At 37.2% G+C, this 23,357-nt stretch overlaps 1 protein-coding gene across 1 annotated transcript in view; it reads left to right on the top strand.

The window, feature by feature from the left end:
* The window catches only part of MIB1 (MIB E3 ubiquitin protein ligase 1), a 138,034-nt gene that overhangs the window by 23,495 nt on the left and 91,182 nt on the right, over nucleotides 1-23,357 (top strand). Inside the window, exons 4-7 of the mRNA XM_059138816.1 lie at nucleotides 6,521-6,625; nucleotides 9,748-9,814; nucleotides 11,330-11,534; nucleotides 21,791-21,974. Coding sequence (XP_058994799.1) covers nucleotides 6,521-6,625; nucleotides 9,748-9,814; nucleotides 11,330-11,534; nucleotides 21,791-21,974 — 561 coding nt within the window. The remainder of the gene's footprint in view (nucleotides 1-6,520; nucleotides 6,626-9,747; nucleotides 9,815-11,329; nucleotides 11,535-21,790; nucleotides 21,975-23,357) is intronic.

Raw genomic sequence — 23,357 nt, 5'->3', positions numbered from 1 at the left:
AGGCGCCCTATAACTGAATTTCTTGGCCCATTTTTTTCATATACCAGTAACAGTTTTTAAAATTTTTTTTCTGGAAGAATAAAGATTGTTCCCACGTTGTTGTAAATATTGATATTCATTGAGAAGGTTGTTGGGTAGATTTTACCTTTCTGCCTTTTGGCTTCATGTTGCCATTTTGTTGGCCAGAAGGCATTTCTGAACATACTTTTTGGGCCAGTCTTCCCTAAGTAGTGTATCATGCTTTTGACTTTCTTTTTATTAAGTTTTCATTTGAATGTACTTGTTTTATATTTAATTCTTTTGAGGCCTGTTTCTGGGGTAGGGGGGAGATAATAAGCATCTACTTTTGTTAACTAGTTGACTTAACTCTGTTACCCTTCTCAGGTAATTGTCCAGGAGTCAATTATGGCAGTTCTTCTTTTTTTTTTTTAAGATTTTTATTTTTTTATTTATTTGACTGGCAGAGATCACAAGTAGGCAGAGAGGCAGGCAGAAAGAGAGAGAGAGGAGGAAGTGGGCTCCCTGCTTGAGCAGAGAGCCAGATGTGGGGCTCGATTGTAGGACTCTGAGATCATGACCTGAGCCAAAGGCAGAAGCTTTAACCCACTGAGCCACCCAGGCACCCCTATTGCAGTTATTCTGAAGGGAATTTTGTATAGCTTATTTGATTGGGATGGGATAGGCAGAGATATTGGAGTAGCTTAGTATAGATCCTTTTGAATTGAAAATTTTTAATGTTTTTTTTCAAATACATATTTTCTTTTTTTCCTAATACATGTTTTCTGAGTTATTATTTGAGTGTTCTTATGTTGATTTCCTTTGAAATAATAAGGTCTAGTTTTAATGTTTGGAAGTCAGACAGATCTGTTTTAGCCATTATATTTTAAGTACTTTGATTTTCACTAAGGAAGCAACTTTGCTTTTTTAAAAAATTTGGTAAATATTTATTAAACACTTAGTATATGCTAGGTTCTCTTCCAAACATCAGGGGTATGGCATTGAACAAAAGAGACAAAGTTCCCACTTTGCTGTAATGTGTATTTTAATTAGATTTGATAGGCAAAAAATGTAAATCTAAATTCTGTGACTGTAGTATAGGCTGTGGACCAGCAGCATAGGTGTTACGTGACAGCTGGTTAGAAAGGTAATAGGTCCCCTTTCTTTTAGACCTCCTAAATCAGTATTTTCATTATAACAAGATTCCCTAGGTCATTTATATGCATGTGAAAATTTAAGGAGCCCTGCTTTGAAAAGGAAAATAGAGTAGTAAGAATTTGCAAAAGGCGCCATCTCTAGATGGATGGAATGTTATGGGGCATGCTTGGCAAGGGTGTTGCAAAGAGAAGGCATGCTTTTGTGGGTGGGAGCAGGAACAGTCTTGCCCCAGTGCATAGGTCTTGGTAAGTAGAGTGTGGGCTGGATGTAAGGCCCAGTCTTCTCTTTTGTGATGCCGCTTGTATAGTGAACAACTTTCACAATAACTTTCACAGTGAAAGTAGTTCTGTATAAGAAAGAAGAATGTATAAAATACGTGAAGGTTTAAAGAGTAGTAGTAAAATGAACACTTTTGTTCCCACTATACAGATTAGAGAATAGAACGTTATGGGTACCTTTAAAAGGCTACTTTTTATCCTTTTACAGTTGTAAGCGCCTCCAAGATCATGGATATTTGATGTCCTTATTCCATTGTTTTTCTTTCTTATTGTAGGATAATGCTGTGTCCCACAACGTTTAGGATTTCATTTTTGAAAAGACTAGTAGCAAGCACAAATTTAGTTAGTGTAAGGATAGAGTAGAATTACCACTTATAGATTAAAGCTCCCAAGGCAATATAAATTGAATAGTCTCTGGCTAACCTGTCTTGCTTCCCTGGTAGTTGACAGGGGTAGTCAGTGGCCAAGGTCCTGGGAAACACAGGGCTTCACACAGGACCTGAGGCAGGACAGAAGTGGTGGCCTTGGCCAGGAATAGTTACTTTGAGTTACTATGTATTTTTTGTTTCTAAGCTTACTGTGGTCCAACTCAAAGTTTTATGAGTAGGGCAAAGCAGAACATAATAGTGTGTAGTATCTTACCTATTTTTTTTTTTTTTTTACCTGCCTCACTCCACCACTATTACCTCATGTGTCCCAACTAAATTGGTCGGTGTGAGCTATATTAAGGGGTACATACCAGCCCAGGCTGAGATTACAGTCCTGACATGGTCTTTGGCCCACCACACGCCAACATGTCCCATGATTTGAATGGTGATAACAAAGTTCGTATACAAAAATAAGCATGTCAAGTGTAGGCTTTGGGAAACATGATGCAAAGACACCGTGGAAATGTGTAGTGTATTTTTTTTTTTAAAGATTTTATTTATTTATCAGAGAGAGAGAGAGAGAGAGCACAAATAGGGAAAGTAGAAGGCAGAGGGAGAAGCAGGCTCCCTGCTGAGCAAGGAGCCTGATCTGTTGGGCACTTGATCCCAGGACCCATCATGACCTGAGCTGAAGGACAGACACTTAACCACCTGAGCCACCCAGGTCTTCCCTGTGTGGTGTAGTCTTCTTCTTCTTTTTTTTTTTTAAAGCGATGTTATTTATTTATTTATTAGACAAAGAAAGAGAGATAGGGAACATAAGCAGGGAGAGCAGGAGAGGGAGAAGCAGAATTCCTGCTGAGTGGGGAGCCTGATGCAGGGCTCGATCCCAGGACCCTGGGATCTTGACCCGAGCCAAAGGCAGACGCTTAACTGACTGAGCCACCCAGGACCCCTGTGTTGTGTATTCTTCAAGGGTTTCTCAAGTACCAGTACTCTGTTAGTATTTGAAGACTATTTTCATTTTATAAATGCTTTTGAATATGTGTCAATTGTGTTTTACATAGGTTCATTAGATGTATTTCTTTCTTTTTAGAAAACTTTTTATTTGAAAAAAGTTTTATTTATTTGAGAGAGAGAGCGTGTGTGCGAGCGTGGGATGAGGCTGAAGGAGAGGGATAGAGAGACTCTCAGGGAAAATGCCTTGCTGAGTACAGAGCCTGACTCGGGGCTCAGTCTCATAACCCTGAGATCATGACCTGAGCTGAAATCAAGAGTCAGATGCTCAGCCGACTGAGCCACCGAGGTGTGCCTAAAAAAACTTTTTTTTATGGAGAATTTCAAACATACATCAGAGTAGAAAGAACAGTATAACAAATTTCCATGTACCTAAAATCCAATTTCAAAAATTGTCAGTGATTTTTAAAAATTCCATTTATTTGTTGAAGAAATCAGGTTCTCTGGATTTTTCCTGTTGATTCTTTATGGTATTCTTTTACTTGTTCCTCTAACCCTCGTGTTTCTTATAAAGTAGTTGTAAGAGATAGAGGCTTGTTTAGATTAGGGTTCAATTTTGTTTTGGCAAGAGAACCTCATAAGTAGTGCACTGTGCTCTCTGGTACATCACATCAGGCATGCAAAATCTGATGATATTATTATTAGTGAGTTTAAGATTGATCAATGATATTGTCAGGTATTGTTAGTTTCTTTTCTTCAGCAACCTTTTACCTAATGGTTTTAGCAGCTATTCTACACATCTTTTTTAATCAGAATAGAAATTATAAAATTAATGTAGTTACTTTCTTAAGCCTTCTGTTTTGTTCCCCTCTCAGTAAGTCAGATCATATTAACAAATGAAGGAATTTCATTTAGGATTCAGAGCTTAACTAATGAACTTCCTTATATCCGAAGTAATTTGAAATATAAGATGAATTTGATTTAAATAAATTTTGTAGTCTTTGTTTTTTAGTCAAATGCATTTTTGTGCCCCTTATAAAAATACAGACTTATGGGGTGCCTGGGTAGCTCAGTCGGTTAAGCAGCTGCCTTCAGCTCAGGTCAAGATCCTAGGATCCTGGGGATTAAGCCCCACTACTAGCTCCCTGCTCAGCAGGGAGCCTGATTTTCCCTCTCCTTCCTGTTCGTGGTTTCTTGCTATCTCTGTCTCCTTCTCAAATAAATAAAATATATATATATATTTTTTTTTTTTTTTTTTTTTTTTTTTTAAAGATTTTATTTATTTATTTGACAGAGAGAAATCACAAGTAGATGGAGAGGCAGGCAGAGAGAGAGAGAGAGAAGCAGGCTCCCTGCTGAGCAGAGAGCCCGATGCGGGACTCGATCCCAGGACCCTGAGATCATGACCTGAGCCGAAGGCAGCGGCCCAACCCACTGAGCCACCCAGGCGCCCCAATAAAATATATTTTTTTAAAGTTTTTATTTATTTGGCAGAGAGAGACACAGTGAGAGAGGGAACAGAAGTGGCAGGGGGAGTGGGAAAGGAAGAAGCAAGGCTTCCTGCTGAGCAGGGAGTCCAATGCAGGGCTCGATCCCAGGACCCTGGGATCATGACCTGAGCCAAAGGCAGATGCTTAACGACTGAGCCACAGAGGCACCCCATAAATAAAATGTTTATTTAAAAAAAAAAAAATATATATATATATATATATATATATACGGACTTACTTGATCTAGCATTTTTAAAAAATATTTAATTAATTTATTTTTTAAAAGATTTTATTTATTTATTTATTTATATGACAGAGAGAGAGAGAGAGAGAGAACGAACACACAAGTAGGCAGAGAGGCAGGCAGAGAGAGGAAGGGAAGCAGCTCCCCACCGAGCAGAGAGCCCGATTCAGGGCTCCATCCCAAAACACTCAGATCGTGACCTGAGCTGAAGGCAGAGGCTCAACCCACTGAGCCTCCCAGCGCCCCTGATTTATTTATTTTAGAGAGAATGCAAGCATTGGGGTCAGGGGCAGAGGGAGAGAGAATCTTAAGCATGCTCCATGCCCAGCATGGAACCTGATGCGGGGATCTCATGACCCCAGATCACATCCTGAGCTGAAAGAAAGAGTTGAATAGTCAACCGATTGGGCTTAATCCCAGGACCCTGAGATCATGACCTGAGCCGAAGGCAGAGGCTCTACCCACTGAACCACCCAGATGCCCCTCATTTTTTAAAGTTTATATGTGTTAATATTTCTTATAATGTACGATTTATTTCAAAATTAAAAATAAATAGACTTATGTAATAACAATTTAAAATCTTTCTCAAATGTTTGATTAAATCTTAAATCCTTTTTATCTTTACAAAAACATCATAAAACATATAACTTGCAAAATGATTTTTTAAATCAGGGTAAAAATAAGGAAGGATTATTATGTATCTTTTTTGAAATAGGTTATGCTTTAAAATTACGTTTTAAGGTCCTGCTTTTAAAATTATATTTAACATCAGCTTGGCATTCTAAGTAACTGTAAGGAGTGGCTGATTAATTGTATCTGGATGGAGAAAAGTAATGAGTTACGCATGTTCAACTTCCCATTCTTAGCTATAGACTGGTTTACTTGAGAACACCCGAATTCAGCACTCATTGTGTATTATTTTTATGCTGTTGATTCTTGGCCCTTAAGGAGTAACAACCCCAGTTGTTGTTGGTAGTGTTTTTGTTTTGTATTGTTTTGTTTTAATGTCAGAAGAGCTTATGAATCATTTGTTGTGTGTGGTGCCTAGATATTGTGTCTGGGTTTCCATTGTAGGCATGGTGTTTTAGCTTGGGTTTCTTCCCTTTTGGGGCAGCTGAGGAATATAGTGCTGGAGGAGCGATGTCAGCTCATCTTCCTTAAACATTGGCATCAAGCATTGTGCCACAGCTTTCAGCTCACCAGCGAGCAGATTTATCTTAAATCATTCTGGGTATCTGGTCAAAGATCTTCAATTTTGTAATGAATAATGGGTTTAAAATATACACTGTTCTTGGGGCACCTGGGTGGCTCAGTGGGTTGGGTCTCTGCCTTTGGCTCAGGTCATGATTTTAGGGTCCTGGGATTGAGCCCCGCATCCGGCTCTCTGCTCAGTGGGGAGCCTGCCCACCCGCCGCCTCCTTCTTTGTCTACTTGTGATCTCTCTCTGCAAATAAATAAATAAAATCTTAAAATAATACACTATTCTTTTTTTTTTTTTTTTTTTTTTTTTAAAGATTTTATTATTTATTTATCAGAGAGAGAGAGAGAGCACAGACAGACAGAATGGCAGGCGGAGGCAGAGGGAGAAGCAGGCTCCCTGCCGAGCAAGGAGCCTGACGCGGGACTCGATCCCAGGATGCTGGGATCATGACCCGAGCCGAAGGCAGCTGCCTAACCAACTGAGCCACCCAGGCGTCCCAATAATACACTATTCTTAAAGGGAACTCTTTAAGAATCAAAATTTAACATTTTGTATTGAGTTCTGTATATTCTGGTAATCTATTACTATAATCACTAAGCCTCCCAATTCAAAATTTCTATAATGATTTTAGAAATTATCTTATAATTCTGGAATTATATCTCTAGTTATAATTGAGTTATATTGTTAGAAGTGACATATGTTTGATAAGTGTTTTTCATGATCCTGTTACATAAGATGAAATGATATGTAACATTATAAATGTAATTAAAAGAACTAACTTATCCTCTCTCCTTTAAAAAAATTGTTTTCCCTGACAATTCTCTTAGGTAACAGAAATCCAGGACTGGAGTGCATCAAGCCCACATAGTGCAGCATATGTTCTCTGGGATAATGGTGCTAAGAACCTTTACAGAGTTGGCTTTGAGGGCATGGTGAGTAGTAAGAATCACAAAAGATAAAAAGATTGGATAGATGAAGGAAGGGAAATAAAGTAGCCCTTATTATAATCCTTTTGTTTCCTTTTGTCATATTCTTTTGTCAGAATATAACCACCTGAATCATGACTTTGCAGTAGGAAGAAAATCTGTAAAGTGAGGTTATAATAAACTTTATATTTTTAGTACATTTGCTTATGCTGTTTGATAGTAAATATGATTTTGTCTTCAGTTAATATTTGGGTAGCTTGCCATATATTGACCGTGTAGAGCTGATCCCTTATAAATCTGAGTTAGGGGCTTATTTACTAAAATCTATCAAAAAGATTTAGAATCATCTGTAAGGCTGCTCCTCAGGATGGACATGGACTATGGTATTATAATGAGGTTTTTATAGGATATTCGTATTCTAGCTCTGGTAGCTATTAAAAGTATAAATTATAATAAGTGTTACAGTTGTTTTTAAGGAGATTTTTTCCCCCCCTCTATATTTAAAGAGTAGTGTTGGTAGTTGAAAATAATCTTGGGAATGCAAGCTGGTATGGCCACTCTGGAAAACAGTATGGAGGTTCCTCAAAAGTTGAAAATAAATACCTTAGGACCCAGCAATCACACTACTGGGCATTTACACCAAAGATACAAATGTGGTGATCTGAAGGGGCATGTGCACCCTAATGTTTATAGCAGCAATGTCCACAATAGCTAAACTACAGAAAGAGTCAAGATGTCCACTGGCAGATGAATGGATAAAGAAGATGTATGTGTATGTGTGTATATATGTGTGTATATATACATAATGGAATATTACTGAGCCATCAAAAATGAAATATTGCTATTTGCAACAACGTGGATGGAACTAGAGGGTATTATGCTAAGTGAAATAAGTTAGTCAGAGAAAGACAATTACCATATGATCTGACTGATATGCAGAATTTAAGAAACAAGGCAGAGGATCATAGGGAAAGTGAAGATAAAATAAGGGGAGATCAGAGAGGGAGACAAACCATAAGAGATTCTTAATTTTAGGAAACAGACTGAGAGTTGCTGGATGAGGTGGCTGGGTGATAGACTTTGGGGAGGGTTATGTGTTGTGAGCACTGGGTATTGTGTAAGACTGGCAAATCACAGACCTGTACTCCTAAAACAATACATTAATGTGTTAATTAAAAAAAACAAAATTGGTGGGAAAAAAGAAAATGATTGACCTAAAAACACTTCGAATTACATGCTTAGGAGAATAATGGTGGTTTATTCAATGGATTGCTCGGTATTTCTGCATTTCATGGATCACTGTTCAAATGTTGACCTCAGCTATTTAATTTATGGAGTACAACTAAATATTAATGCCAAAGTATTAATACCTTTTATATCTTTTCCATCTCAAATACATTCCTCCTTCAAAGAATTCTTTAACTTTTGTTTTGTCCCAACTGTTTTATGCCCCTTGGTAGGAGGGGAAAATATCCCACTGTCCCTTTGCTTTTTAATTTATTCCATTTATATGGAATAATGGTTATCCCATGTCCATAGCCCATATCCATAAATCCATTTATGTGGAATAAATATATTTATATAGGATAAGTTAAAAAGCCAAAACGTGAATCTAAAAAAATACCTGATTTGCCAATTTTAATACTTGCAAATAGCATTAGTTTCCAGTTTTTTGTTAGTATTTTTATGCCTCCTCCTGTTTTTAAATTGTGAATTTTGGGGGGATTCTGATTATTGCTTCAGATGAAGCCTTAGAAGTTATATGTGCAGAGGTACTTAATGAGCAGTATATATATATAGTGATGTATATATATAGTGTGTGTGTGTGTAGGTTGATCCTTTTTGATGGCTGAGTAGTATTCTGCTGTATGGTTATGCCATTATTTAATAGTTCTCTTAATGGTATCTGGGTTTTTTTTTTTTTTTTTTTTTAATTGTTGCAAACATTTCAGTAAGCATCCTTGTACACATTTATGCTTGTATTTTTTTAGGATAGATTCCTAAAAGTGGAATTATTGGATTAAAGTATCACATTAAAACAATTTGATCCCTTGTCTCTTTGGCTAGGACTGAGCGAAATGTGATGCTCTAGTGGCAAAAGAAGCTATAAAAAAGCTATAAAAAAAAGTGTGTGTGTGTGTGTGTGTTTCCCTCTCTCTCTCTATAAGGGAGCTCCTTTCCTTAATACAGTAAGTATATACTGACCCCTTATGCTATTAGGCACTTTAAAATAAATCTAAATGTTTATAGTAACTCTCAAGGTTGCTCTTCTAAGTTCACATTTTCGGACAACTGCCTCCCTGTTGAGATACTTAAAAAATAATTTGTTTTCTTATAAAAACTAAGTGGGAAGGAACTTGAGTTGCCCAAGCTAGGAAGTAAGGACTAAAGTTTACATAAATAGAAAAATTAACTGGCTAAGGAACCAAAAGACTGGATTGGGTCCTATCCGTTTGTATTTTCTGTTTACCTTTGGATAATTTTCTTTATTAAATGAATTAATACCTGCCTTGTGTATGTCATAAAATTGACTGAACAGAGCAAAATGAGTTGTGCTGTTTCATTTTGTAAAAGTATCTTTAAAATGGAATGTGTTATATACATTTTAAATACTAGGTATTTGTTGAGGTCTTATATGTGTTTTTGTAAATATTTTAATGTAAAGATCTAGGTATCTTAATTTTTAACTTTGAAGGAAAGCTAAAGGTAAATAAAGTATAACCTATCTGAGGATCAGTCTTTTAATTTTTTTTTTTTTAAAGATTTTATTTATTTATCAGAGAGAGAGAGGGGGAGAGAGCGAACACAGGCAGACAGAATGGCAGGCAGTGGCAGAGGGAGAAGCAGGCTCCCTGCTGAGCAAGGAGCCCGATGTGGGACTCGATCCCAGGACGCTGGGATCATGACCTGAGCCAAAGACAGCCGCTTAACCAACTGAGCCACCCAGGCGTCCCCAGTCTTTTAATTTTTGATGGGTGCTTTTGAAAGCAGTGTTTAGTGTGACTGTTAACCTAGAGCTACTAACTTTTGTGGAGGGTATGTTCTGAATGAACATTTTTGCCTATTTTAGGTACTGAGCTATACTTGAAGTTTTCAAGCGTGATTTTTCTGGTTTCTTTTCTTCTTAGTCTGATCTCAAGTGTGTCCAGGATGCCAAGGGAGGTTCTTTCTACAGAGATCACTGCCCTGTGCTAGGTGAGTCAGCAGACTAGTGAAAATTACTAAATAGTGTGTCAGAATTTATGAAATCAGAAAATGTTTAAATTAGGCTCTAAAAAAAGTTATTTAAGGAGATACTTTTTGGGTTTTATTTTGTTTTTTTTTTTTTTTAAAGATTTTATTTATTTATTTGACAGACAGAGATCACAAGTAGACAGAGAGGCAGGCAGAGAGAGAGAGAGGGAAGCAGGCTCCCTGCTGAGCAGAGAGCCCGATGCGGGACTCGATCCCAGGACCCTGAGATCATGACCTGAGCTGAAGGCAGCGGCTTAACCCACTGAGCCACCCAGGCGCCCCTTATTTTGGTTTTTGAAGTATGCATTTTTAAAATTTATTCAGACTCTGAAGAAGTTGTCATATCTTGAGAATTGATATACTACTTATGTGTCATAATCTTTTTGAAACCTTTGTTTTTTGGTTATAAACATGTTGAAAAATTTTGTTAGACATACTGAATTTGTGTTAGACTTTCAGTATGTCTTAAGTATTGATAATAGAATCTGACAATTTAATGCTTATAAATTCCTTAGAATTTTTGTAAAATCGCTTTCTAAATATAAAAATAAAAAATTAAGGTTATATAATTAACAAATTTTCATGTGTCATTAAATAAGAAAAAGATAAGAAAACAATATTTTCCTCATATTACGGATTCTTTATTGCTGGTGAATATTTACCACATTCTTCTAATTCAGGCTTTAGTCTCCGAATGCTTGCCTATGTTCCTCTTTATCTCCCTTTTGGCTAAAAAGTGCTGTTTTCTTATAGCATACCCTGGTTTTTTTTTTTTTTTAGGAGAATGTGGAAGAAATATCTATATTTTTGACAAGATCATCCCTTTTTCTTGCTTTCAGAAACTTCCTTGTTTTGTGTCTTGCCTTCAGAGGAAAAGTGTAGAATCAGCATACATATTTTGGATCCCTTGTCATGGTGTTTTCTGATCATGAATCCTGACTAGAACTAGTTTCGAAAATAATCTAAGGAAAGAACTTACAAATATTTAAAAATGTTCCTTAGGAAAAAAATCACAGGGGTCATTTGGTAAAAAATAGTACTAAGTAGTTCAGAGAAGAAAATAATTTCAAGGTTCTCTTTCATATTTTCTAGCTAATTATTGTGACTATAGTTAGTTACCAAACCTCAATAACGTAATTGTAGTGTAGTTATTGCATGAATAGTCAGCAAGTCATCCAGGCAGAAAAGTGAATGTTTTCAAAACCCCGAACTTTGATATAGGTTTGCATAGTCTAATAGATTCTGCTCTTGTTCAATTGTTGTAAATCATCACATTATTTGAGTTTGTGAGTCTGATTATTTTCTTTCTTTTGATGCTAACTCCAGAATCTGATATTTATTGAGTATTCTCTCAAAACATTTTAAGATTAGATTAAGATGAAAATATGTAGAGCTTGTTTTTATTTAAAAATAATGCAGTTGCATGATATTGTTGTGGTTTTCCTTTTCCTCTCTCAACTCCCTCTATAATTACAGGCGAGCAAAATGGCAATAGGAATCCTGGTGGATTGCAGATCGGTGACTTGGTAAATATAGATCTTGACCTAGAAATTGTACAGTCTTTGCAGCACGGTCATGGAGGCTGGACTGATGGCATGTTTGAGACTTTAACTACAACTGGAACTGTTTGTGGCATTGATGAAGATCATGACATTGTAGTACAGTATCCAAGTGGCAATAGGTTGGTAATATTTCTTAATTTTTAGTAATGGTAAATAAAGTTAGTATGTAGAGGAAAGAGCCTTAGAGAAAGCAAATAATGTGCTATAATCAAAGACTCCTTAAAGCTAGCTGTTAGATAGTAGATAAAAATCCAGAATATGTTGGTAAAGTGGAGGAGAACAAGTGATAAGAAGTGTGTGTGTGGTATGTATATGAATTTATATGAATATATTTATGATACAATGTTTTATCTACTTTTTTCTTCCTGCTGGAGCAGAATATGTTGTATCAGTATGAGGTAAAATATAGTTAAAAAGTTTTTTGTTCACAATGGACTGTATCAGTCTGAATGAGAAGAATAAAATTAGAACTCTGACCCATATCTCCAGAGAGTCATCTCTTGGTAGCATAGCTTTTTCTTGCCACAGATATGTGCATGTATCAGTCCTTATTAGTAACATCAATTGCATGCATTTCTTCACTCTGTACCTTTGTACATACAGTTTCTTCTATGTGCAATACTTTTTTCTCCCTCTTTGTCTGGATTAACTCCTCTGCATCCCATAAATACTGTGTTTTTGTGTTTTGGGAACCTTCTCTCGTATTCCACTCTCCCTGGTATATGCATTCCTCTGTTTAGGTCTCCTGTTATATATGAAAATGGTTATTTATTTTGCCTCTAGGTTGCAAGTTTCTTGGAGGTTTTTATTATTTGCTCTTAAGGGCTAAAATATATTCATCTGGGGTGCCTGGATGGCCCAGTGGGTTAAAACCTCTGCCTTTGACTCAGATCATGATCCCAGGTTGCTGGGATCGAGCCCCGCATCGGGCTCTCTGCTCAGCCGGGAACCTGCTCCCCTTCCTCTCTCTCTCTGCCTGCTTGTGATCTCAGTCTGTCAAATAAATAAAATCTTAAAAAAAAAATTCTGTTCTTTAAAACATAAAATAAAATATATTCAATTTACCAATATGGTTGTATTTTAAAGAAAAAGTGGTAGTTAAATTGAATAGTTGTCAAAGCTTTATTACTGACATATACATAAAGAAACGAACTTGTTGAGTTCTTTAGGGGAGGAATTCTATATAGATAATGAAACAATTAACATGAAATTGCTTACTAGAGTGTAGAATTAACTCTAATTATGTTAAAATCTTAAGGATACATGTGATAATACCAAGAGATGAAGAAAAACCTTTGACAGAATTCCACTTCCTTTCATGGTAAAAACTACATAAAGCAGTAACAGAAGGGCACTTCTTCAGCCTGGTAAAGGGCATCTGTGAAAACTCACGCTAATATCATAATTGGTGGAGATTGAATGCTTTTCCCGTAAAAACAGGAACAGAATAAAAATGTCTGTCCTCCCCACTCTTACTCAGCATTGTTCTAGAGGGTCTAGCCAAGACAGGCAAGAAAAATAAATAAAAGGAGGAAGTAAGAGAAAAGAAGGAGTTAAACCATTTTTATTCACAGGTGACATGATCTTGTATATAAAAAGCATAAGGAATTCACAAAAATCTATTAGAGCTAATAAGTGAGTTCAGCAAAGTTGCAGGGTACAAGATCAATGTAGAAAAGTCAGTTGCGTTTTTGTAGATTGGCAATGAGCAATTTGAAAATGAAATTAAGAAAACAGTTTCATTTATAGTAGCATCATAAAGAATAAAATACTTAAGAATTAGTTTAGCCCAAGAAGTGCAAGACTTGGGGAGCCTGGCTGGCTCAGTTGGCAGAGCATGTGACTCTTGATCTTGGGGTCATGAGTTTGAGGCCCTATTGGATATAGAGATTTTTTTTTTCCTTTAAGGTTTTATTTATTTGAGAGAGAGAGAATGAGCTGGGTGAGGAGTAGAGGGAGAAGCAGACTCCCTGCTGAGCAAGGAAGCCTGATGTGGGACTCAATCCTAGGACTCTGAGATCATAACCTGAGCCTAAGGCAGATGCTTAACCAACTAAGCCACTCGGGTGCCCCTGTAAAGATTACTTTAAAAAAGTAAGTCCAAGACTAGTACACTGAAAACTACAAAACATTGTTGAAGGAAATTGAGGAAGATCTAAGTAAATGGAAAGACATCTTATGCTTATGGATTGGGAGATCTGATACTATGCAGATGGTGTATTAGTTTCCTTGGGTTGCCATAACAGATTGCCACAGACTTGGTGGCTTAAACAACAGCACTTTATTCTTTCACATTTATGGAAGGCTACATACAAGTCCAAAGTCAAGGTGTTGGTGGGATTGGATCCTTGTGGAAATTCTAAGGGAGAATCTGTTCTATGCTTCTCCTAACTTCTGGTGGTTGTTGGCAATCCATGGTGTTCCTTGGCTTGCAGATGCATCACTCATTTCTCTATCTCTGTCTTCACATGACCTTCTCCTCGGTGACTCTGTGTGTCCGTGTGTCTTCATGGGTCCTCTTTTTTTTTCCCCCCGCTGGGTATAGATTTTATTTTCAAATGCATTCAAATCAATCTGATTGGTCAAACTCAGCTAGTTGTAGAAAATCATTTGAGATGGAGAGCCACGTAAACAATTCCCCAACTCCACTGTTTTATTTTGGTCAATATTTGTAGCTTTGCCATCCATAAGGAAAGAACCCTGAGAAGACATAGAGGGAAGTTAATTGAACTCATGGGAATTCTAAAATCTTTTACATAAAAATGACCAAAGCTAATTTCATATGACCTTCTTATAAGGACACCACTCATTGGATTTAGGGCCCATCCTAATCCAGTATGACTTCCTTTTATTGATTACATCTGCAAAGACCTTGTTTCTAAATATGGTCATATTCAGAGGTACTGGTGATTAGGATTTCAACATTTCTTTTTGGAGGACATAATTCAGCATATATCATGGCAGTTTTCCCCAAACTAATCGAATTTAATGCAATCCATATTAAAACCCCAGTGCCAGGGCACCTGGGTGGCTCAGTGGGTTAAGCCTCTGCCTTCAGCTCAGGTCATGGTCTCAGGGTCCTGGGATCGAGCCCCGCATCGGGCTCTCTGCTCAGCAGGGAGCCTGCTTCCCTTCCTCTCTTTCTCTGCTTGCCTCTCTGCCTACTTGTGATCTCTGTCTGTCAAATAAATAAATAAAATTAAAAAAACAAAAACAAAAAAAGAACCCTGGTGCCTTTTTTATAGAAATCGGCAGCCTAATTCTATAGTTCATATGGAAATTGAAGTGACCCAGATTAGCCAAAATAATTTTAAAAAGAAAAACAAAATTGGAGGACTCACACTTCCTAATTTCAAAATTTATGATAAAGCTACAGTATCAAGACAGTATATTACTGACATAAAATGGACATGTAGATTGATGGGACAGGGGTTGAGAGTTTGAGAATAAGCCTTTGCATTTAAGGTCATTTGATTTTTGACAAGGGTCTAGCACAGTTTGGTGGGGGAAAGAACAGTTTTTTCAATAGATGATGCTGATAACATATACCGGCTTACCTTGCAGATATTATAGGGTCAGTTTCAGACCATTGTAATAGGTGAGTCAAGTGAAGTGTTGGTTTCCTAGTGTGTATAAAGTTATGTTTACACAATACTGTAGTTTATTAAATATGCAGTTATACCTTAAATACTTTATTGCTAAAACATTAACTATAATCTAAGCTATCTGTGAGTTTTCATCTTTTGGTGCCCATATCAGTGTTGATGGTTGCTGCATGATCAGGGTGGTGGTTGCTGAAGCTTGGGGTGGCTGTGGCAATTTCTTTTTTCTTTCCTTTTTTTTTTTTTTTTTTTTAAATTTTAAGGATTATTTGTTTATTCCTTTATTTGTCAGAGAGAGAGGAAATGCACAAGCAGGAGGAATGGCAGGGAGGGAGAGGGAGGCTCCCCAATGAGTAAGGAGCCTGATTAGGGACTCGATCCCACGACCCTGATATTATGACTTGAGCCAAAGGCTGATGTTTAACTGAGTCACCCAGGCATCCCTTTGGCAGTTTCTTAAGACAGCAGTGACCTTTGTTGCATTGATGGACTCTTTCTTTCATGGATGGTTTTCTCTGTGGTATGTAGTGCTATTTGATAGCATTTTACCCACAGAATAACTTTCACAACTGGAGTTAGTCTTTTCAAAACCTGTCTCAGCTCTGTCACCCAAATTTATGTAATTTCTAAATCCTTTGTTGTCATTTCAACAATCTCTACAGCATCTTCACCAGTAGATTTCTTCTCAAGAAGCTACTTTCTGTGTTCATCTATAAGAAAGAACTCCTCATCTGTTAAAGTTTGATCATGAGCTTGTAGCCATGCAGTTAGATCCTCAGGCGGCACTCCTAATTCTGGTTCTTTTCTTGTTTCCAGCACAATTCCACTGACTTCCTTCACTTAAGTCTGGAACCCCTTAGAGTCACCCATGAGGGTTCAAATCAACTTTTCCCCAAACTCCTGTTAGTGTTGATATTTTGCCCTCTTGCCATGAATTGTGAAAGTTCTTAATGCCATCTAGAATGGCAGATCCTTTTCCAAAGGTCTTCAGTTTACTTTGCTGAATTCCATTGGAAGAATCACCATCTATGAGAGATAAAGCCTTACAAAAATGTATTTTTATTTTTACGCTATTTATTTATTTATTTATTTATAAATATTTTGTTTATTTGACAGAGAGAGAGAGAGCACAGGCAGGGGGAGAGGCAGAGGGAGAAGCAGACTCCCCGCTGAGCAGGGAGCCTGATACAGAGCTTGATCCCAGGACCCCGGGACCATGACCTTAACTGAAGGCAGTCACTTAACCGACTGACCTACCCAGGTGCTCTTTATTTATTTTTAAAGATTTATTTATTTTGGGGAGAGAGCGTTGAGGGGAGGGCCAGAGGGAGAGAAGGAATCCAAATAGACCTCTGCTGGTGGGGCACCTGACTTGCGGTTTGATCACACCACCCTGAGATCACAACCTGAGCCGAAATCTAGAGTTGGACATTTAACCAGCTGAGCCACTCAGATGCTCTCAAAATGTATTTGTAAATTATAAGATTTGAAAGTCAGAATTATTCCTTGATCCGTGGGCTGCAGGATGCTGTTGTATTAGGAGGCATGAAAACAGCGGTCGTCTCATTGTGCTTTCCATCATAGCTCTTGGGTGACCATATGCATTGTCAATGCTACACTATTTCTAAAGGAATTTTTTTTCCTGAGCCGTATGTTTCATCAGTGGGCTTGAAATATTCAGTAAACCATATTATAAAGAGATGTGCTGTCATCCAGGCCTTGCTGTTCCCTTTATAGAGCACAGGCTGAGTGATTTAGCATAATTCTTCAGAGCCCTAGGATTGTCAGAATGGTCAAGGGCATTGGCTTCACCTTAAAGTCACCAGCTGCAGTAGCCACTAACAAGACAGTCAGCCTGTTCTTAAAAGCTTTAATCTGGGCACTGACTGCTCCTCTCTAGCTGTGGAAAGTCTGAATAGCATCTTCTTCCAAGAGAAGGCTGTTTGTCTATACTGAAGCACTGTTGTTCAGTGTAGCCGCCTTCAATAATGATCTTACCAAGATCTTCTGGGTCACTTGGGGCAGCTTCTCCATCAGCACTTGCTGCTTCACCTTGCACTGTGACGTCATGGAGGCGGCTTCTTGCCTTAAACCTCATGAACTAACCTCTGCCAGCTTCAGACTTCTTTTTGGTAACTTCCTGATCTCTCTCAGCCTTCCCAGAATTGAAGAGAGTCAGGGCTTTGCTTGGGATTAGGCTTTGGCTTAAGGGAATGTTGTGGTTGGTTTATCTTCTATCCAGATCATTCAAACTTTCTCCATCTCAGGAATAAGACTTTTTCACTTATCATTCATGTTTTCACTGGGGTAACACTTTGGATTTCCTTCAAGGCCTTTTACTTTGCATTTACAATTTGGCTAACTTGTTAAAGGGGCCTAGTTTTCAGCCTATCTAGGCTTTTGACATGCCTTCCTCCCTAAGGTGAATAATTTCTAGCTTTTGATTTAAAGTGAGAGATTTGTGATTTTCCTTTCCCTTGAACACTTAGAGGCCATTGTAAGGTAATTAATTGGCCTAATTTAATAATGTTGTGTCTCAGGGATTGGGAGGCTGGAGGAGAGGGAGAAAGATGGTAAAACTGGTAAACTTCTGGTCTTTGCAGCAATCCAGACACACACATTTATAGACTTAAGTTTTCTGTCTTACATGGGTTTGGCTCCCTAAGTCAATTGCAGTAGTAACATCAGAGATCATTGATCCAGCAAAAAACCAAAAAACAAAAACAAAGATCACTGATCACAGATCATCATAACAAATATAATGTTTGAAAACTGTGAGAATTACCAAAATGTGATAGAGGTAGGAAGTGAGTGAAAGCTATAGGAAAAGTGGCATCAGTAGCCTTGCTCATCACAAGGTTGCCATAAACTGTTAATTAATTAGTTAGTTAATTTTAAATTTTATTTATTTATTTGATAGAGATCACAAGTAGGCAGAGAGACAGGCAGAGAGAGAGAGAGGGAAGCAGGCTTCCTGCCGAGCTAAGAGCCCAATGTGGGGCTCGATCCCAGAACTCTGGGATCATGACCCAAGCTGAAGGCAGAGGCTTTAATCCACTGAGCCACCCAGGTGCCCCTAAACTGTTAATTTATAAAAACACTGTCTATGCAGCACAATAAAATGAGGTATACTCATATGAACATCTAATTATTGTGTTCTATGCCTTAAACTAATCTAATGTTATATGTCAGTCATACCTCAAATAATTCAATAAATAAAGCTGCAATGAAATGAACATGGTGCTGAGTCAGCTAGTTATCAATATGCAAAGAATAAGATTGGACCCCAACTATATTACCATGTAGAAATATGAAATAAATCAATCATACACCTAAGTGTAAGAGCTAAAACTATAGAACTCTTAGAACAAAACAGAAGTGTAAGTCTGTGCGACTTTGGATTAAACATACGACCTCCAAAGCAGAAGAACCAAAGAAGAAGTAAAACTGGACATCATCAAATTTAAAAATTTTGTGTTTTGAAGGAAGCTAACAGTGAAAAGACAATGGAGTAAAAGAAAATATTTACAAATCATATGTCTGATTTGGGACTTGTGTCTAGAGTATACAAAGAACTCCTAAAATTCAACAATAAAAGACAACTAACCCATTTTAAAAATGGACAAAATATTTAAATAGAGATTTTTCCAAAGAAAATACAGATATGACCAATAAGTGCATTGTGTTAATTTGCTAAGGCTGTTTTAACAAAATACTACAGATTGAATGGCTTAACCAACAGAAATCAGTTTTCTTACTGCTGGGGTAAGGGAATGTTATGTCCTCACATGGCCTTTTCTCTGTGCATGCTGAGAGAAAGAGAGACCTTTCTCTCTCTTCATAAGAGGAACAGACCCTCTTATGAAGACATCAGTCCTGGTGGATTGGTGCCCCACCTTTATGACTTTATTTAATCTTAATATTTCCTTAAAGGCCCTATCCAAATACAGTCACAGTATGGGTTAGGAGTTAACACCCATGAAGAAGATGCTCCATGTTATTAGTTACTAGGGAAATGGAATTTAAAATCACAGTGAGATACCACTTCACATACTAGAATGACTAAAATAAAAAAAGTATGTGATTAAAGTGTTGGTGAGGGTGTGGAGAAATGAGAATGAAATCCTCATACATTGATGGTAGGAATGTGAAGTGGTCTTGATGCTTTGGAAAACAGTTTGGTAGGTCCTCAAAATGTTAAATATAGAGTTAACATATGACCTAGCTGGTCCACTCTTAGGTTTATAGTCAAGAAAATTGAAAACATGTGTCCACACAAAAACCTATACATGAATTTTTGTGTAAGTGTTATTCATAACACCCTAAATATGGAAACAACCCACATGTCAACCAACTGATCAATGGATAAAAAAAATAAGATGCATACATATAATGGAATATTATTCAGCCATAAAAAGGAATGGCATACTGACATATGCTGCATATAGATAAATCTTAAAATATTGTGCTCAGTGAAAGAAGCCTGTCACAAAAGGTCACGTATTACGTGATTTATGTAAAATATCCAGAATAAGCAAATACGTAGAAACAAAGTATGTTAATGGTTGTTAAGGGCTGGAGTGAGAGGTAAATGTGGATCGACAACTAATCATTTTGGAGTATCTTGTGGTGATGAAAATGATGAAAATTAGATAGTACTTGGATGTATAAGTCTACAAATATACTAAAACCACCAATTTCACTTTAAATGAGTGAATTGTATATTAATTATATCTCAAAGCTGTTAATAAAAAGAGAAGGAAATCTTAAATTTACACAATTTAAGTTCAGATTAGCATGTAAACATTTAGTGTTACTTTTTACTAACATTTTGTTACCTTGTTTGTTGTTTGGAAATATTAAGATAAATTGGGATTATTGCTTGCCAAATTCTTTCTTGGTCAGAATTCTTTCTAGGGCAGTAGTGTCAACAGAAATATGACATTTGCATTCTAGAAAATCAATCTTTTTTGTTGCTCTTTTTTTCAACAAAAATGTTATAAGTACTTAACCTGTATTAGCCCTATGATCAGTGCTAGGAGTACAAAGACAAGATATGGTCCTCTGCTTTGAAGGGGTTTCCCTTTTAGTTTGGATAGACAAAACCAGGAAGAACTGTGTTAAAATGGTGTAAGTAATTATGATGGATGAGTATTAATGGTATTCTGAAGCATGGTGATTTTAATGAGGCAAATCAGAAGAAACTTCAGAGAGAAAATTACCTGTGGAGTGAGTTTAGAAGATGGAGTTTTCATCAGGGAGGCAACACTGGAAGCAGAGGGAACAACTTGAGGGAGTGCTGTCATGCTCTGGTGCTATCATAGGTCTCATCAATTTTGGAGTATTGGGAGCAAAGTAAAAAGCACCAGGATTGTAAGGCTAGAAGAAAATGTATGCATATCTGATTTTTTTTTTTCTTAACTGGTCAGATGCACTTCTTTCTCTTTGTGATTGCTTTAGAAAGTAAAGTTTGCTTACATGGTTACTTGAACTTAGTAAGTTTTTATATGTATGATCTCTTAGAGTCTTTTATATGCTGATGACCATTTGAATTAAGGGGAGGAGGGAATAGTATGTCATATTGTAAAAACTTGTTTGGGGAACCTTTTTTCTGTGGAGTGACATATAGGACTGGGGGGAAATGTGTTATATATTGTGGTACCTCTATTTGATAAAATATTAAGTAGTCAATAAAATGGTAGTCATGAAGATGGTAGCAACATAGACAAATGCTTATGTATAGCAAAGAAGAAATCAGAATCCAGATTTGTTTTGAGGCGGTGATTATAATCTTGTGAAATACCCATGTGTGACAAGTTGAAAGTAGTACTTTTTTTATCCATGAGCTTATTAATGGTATAGAGAAATGCTGCACTATCTAGGGAAATTTGGCTCTATCAGAATCATAAGCAAATATATTCTATGATTAGGTAGCTTTTTAAGAATCACTAGTGAAATACTGACCTCATGTGTACTAAGATGTTCATGGAGAGATGTTCTTTATAGTATTATTTGTCATAGTGAAAATTTGAAAATACTTTAAATGACAGTAGGAAAATGGCCAACTGCTTTAGTGTATAATCTTGCAGTGGACTGCTGCTGTGGCCAGTGAATTGAAATAAGTAGTACTATATCTGTCACACTGAAAAAGAGATATATATAAAATCTCCTATTTATGAAAAAGGAAATGACTCTGTCTCCATTATAAATATTAGCGCATTAAAGTAGTAGCGCACTCACAGACCTGTACCCCTGGGGATAAAAATACATTATATGTTTATAAAAAAATAAGAAAATTTAATAAAAAATAAAATAACATACTCAAGGATGTCTATTTTTGTCCTAATTTCATTAGATTTTGTTTTTAATTGGAGCATAATTGACACTAGAATGAGTATTAACAGTGGTTAGTAGTGGGATAGGAAATGGTGATCCAGGTGTGTTTGTGTGAAATAGAAATTTCACTTTATATGTTTCTGAAATGTTTTAATACTTAACAATAAGTATGTATTTTATAACAATTTTTGAAACATGCAAAGGAAAGCAAGAGAGAAGTATATTAGGGTGGTGATTACAGATAAGTCTTTTCTTAAAAGTTATACATGATACATGATACAGTTATAAAAAGAAATATGTATCATGCAAGTTGTCATTGCAAAGGATTGCTTTACTCTGTTGATGTGTCACAGAATTTTTCCTTCAGTGTTTAACTAAGAATGTTATATTAAAATTAAGTTAGACTTACCCATTTTGAGTTTTGTCTTGATTTTTAGGTGGACCTTCAATCCTGCTGTTCTCACGAAAGCAAACATTGTCCGAAGTGGGGATGCTGCTCAGGGTGCAGAAGGAGGCACCTCACAGTTTCAAGTGGGTGATCTTGTACAAGTTTGTTACGATCTGGAAAGAATCAAACTTCTACAGAGAGGACATGGAGAATGGGCTGAAGCTATGCTCCCAGTAAGTATATCTAAAATAGTTTCAGACTAGGAATGATAAAATAGTTTTAGATGAGGAGTTATATTATGCTAATGTAGTTTTAAAAAATACTTTAATTTTGGAAAATAAATTAGCATAAACCTTTGAGAATTGTACTCTTCATTGGCCGCTAGGCATACTTAATGCCTTTTTCTTTCTAATTTGTTCCAGTTAAATTAGCCCAGGAAGGTCCAAATATGGCAGCAGTTAATATTTTTTGAAAGAGTTGTTAGTAGAGAATGTCATGTAGGTTGAAGGCAACAGAGACTTTCCTGATTCTTAACCCCAGAGTGAGAGAGATGTGCTCATCCAGTTACCAGCAGTGCTGGACCGTTGCTGCTTTTCTCACTTGGGGGCCTGGCTCTCTAAAACACAGAGTGTGAAAGAACAACTCTGAATGTGTGCCTTCTGTGGTGGCTTTGCTCCCAAAGAGTTACGGTTTAATTTTTAATTTATTCATTCAGTACATTTTCACCAAATGTTCAGCAACAACGGAAAAGTTTGTTTGTTCTACCCTCCTGGCATCTATCTTCTTTCTCCATCTGTGTCTTTCTGTCCCATCCTTCTGTACTACCCATTCTGTCCTGCCTTCCTCCTCATATTGTTTTGCCGCACCCCCCCCCATACATTCTTGCTCTGTACTCCCATTTCCATCCTCTCCCCTTCTTTCCTTGTTATGTCCTCCTATCATCCAGTCACCTAACTGGTCCTCTCCTGTCCCCGCCAGGTCCCATCCCATTCAGTGCCTCCTTCCTCTACCAAGTACCTTCCCTCCCATCCCTCTTCATGTCTCATCCCTGCACCCTAATGTGTTGTCTAGTACCTGTCCTAGCTAGCACCTCCTTTTCCTGTCTAGCCCCATTGCCTATCTCATTTAGTCCTCTGCTCCCTCCCATCGTGTCCAGGTCCCGCTCCCATCCTTCATGGTGTGTTGTCTTTCCATCAGTCCATCCTTCCTTCCTACCTTAATCCTTCAGCAGATACTTTAGCAAAATGTGCCTGTCAGGCTTGTCAGTGAATGAAAGAAAAGAAATTCATTGTTACGGTGCTTTCATTCAAAGACATTTCATAGTTTGCAGATGCTGCTTGTGTTTTTTATTGCTTTAGTTAACATAGTGACTAAGTGGTAGTTGTGTATGTTCTGTAGGAGCTGTATTTTGGAAATTTATTTATTTATTTATTTATTTATAAGATTTTATTTGTTTATTTGACAGACAGAGATCACAAGTAGGCAGAGAGGCAGGCAGAGAGAGAGGGAAGCAGACTCCCTGCTGAGCAGAGAGCCCGATGTGGGACTCCATCCCAGGACCCTGAGATCATGACCTGAGCGGAAGGCAGTGGCTTAACCCACTGAGCCACCCAGGC

The sequence above is a fragment of the Mustela lutreola genome, chromosome 11 (genome assembly GCF_030435805.1).
Source record: "Mustela lutreola isolate mMusLut2 chromosome 11, mMusLut2.pri, whole genome shotgun sequence".
Lineage (NCBI taxonomy): Eukaryota > Metazoa > Chordata > Mammalia > Carnivora > Mustelidae > Mustela > Mustela lutreola.
This window is presented reverse-complemented; position numbering and strand designations above follow the sequence as displayed.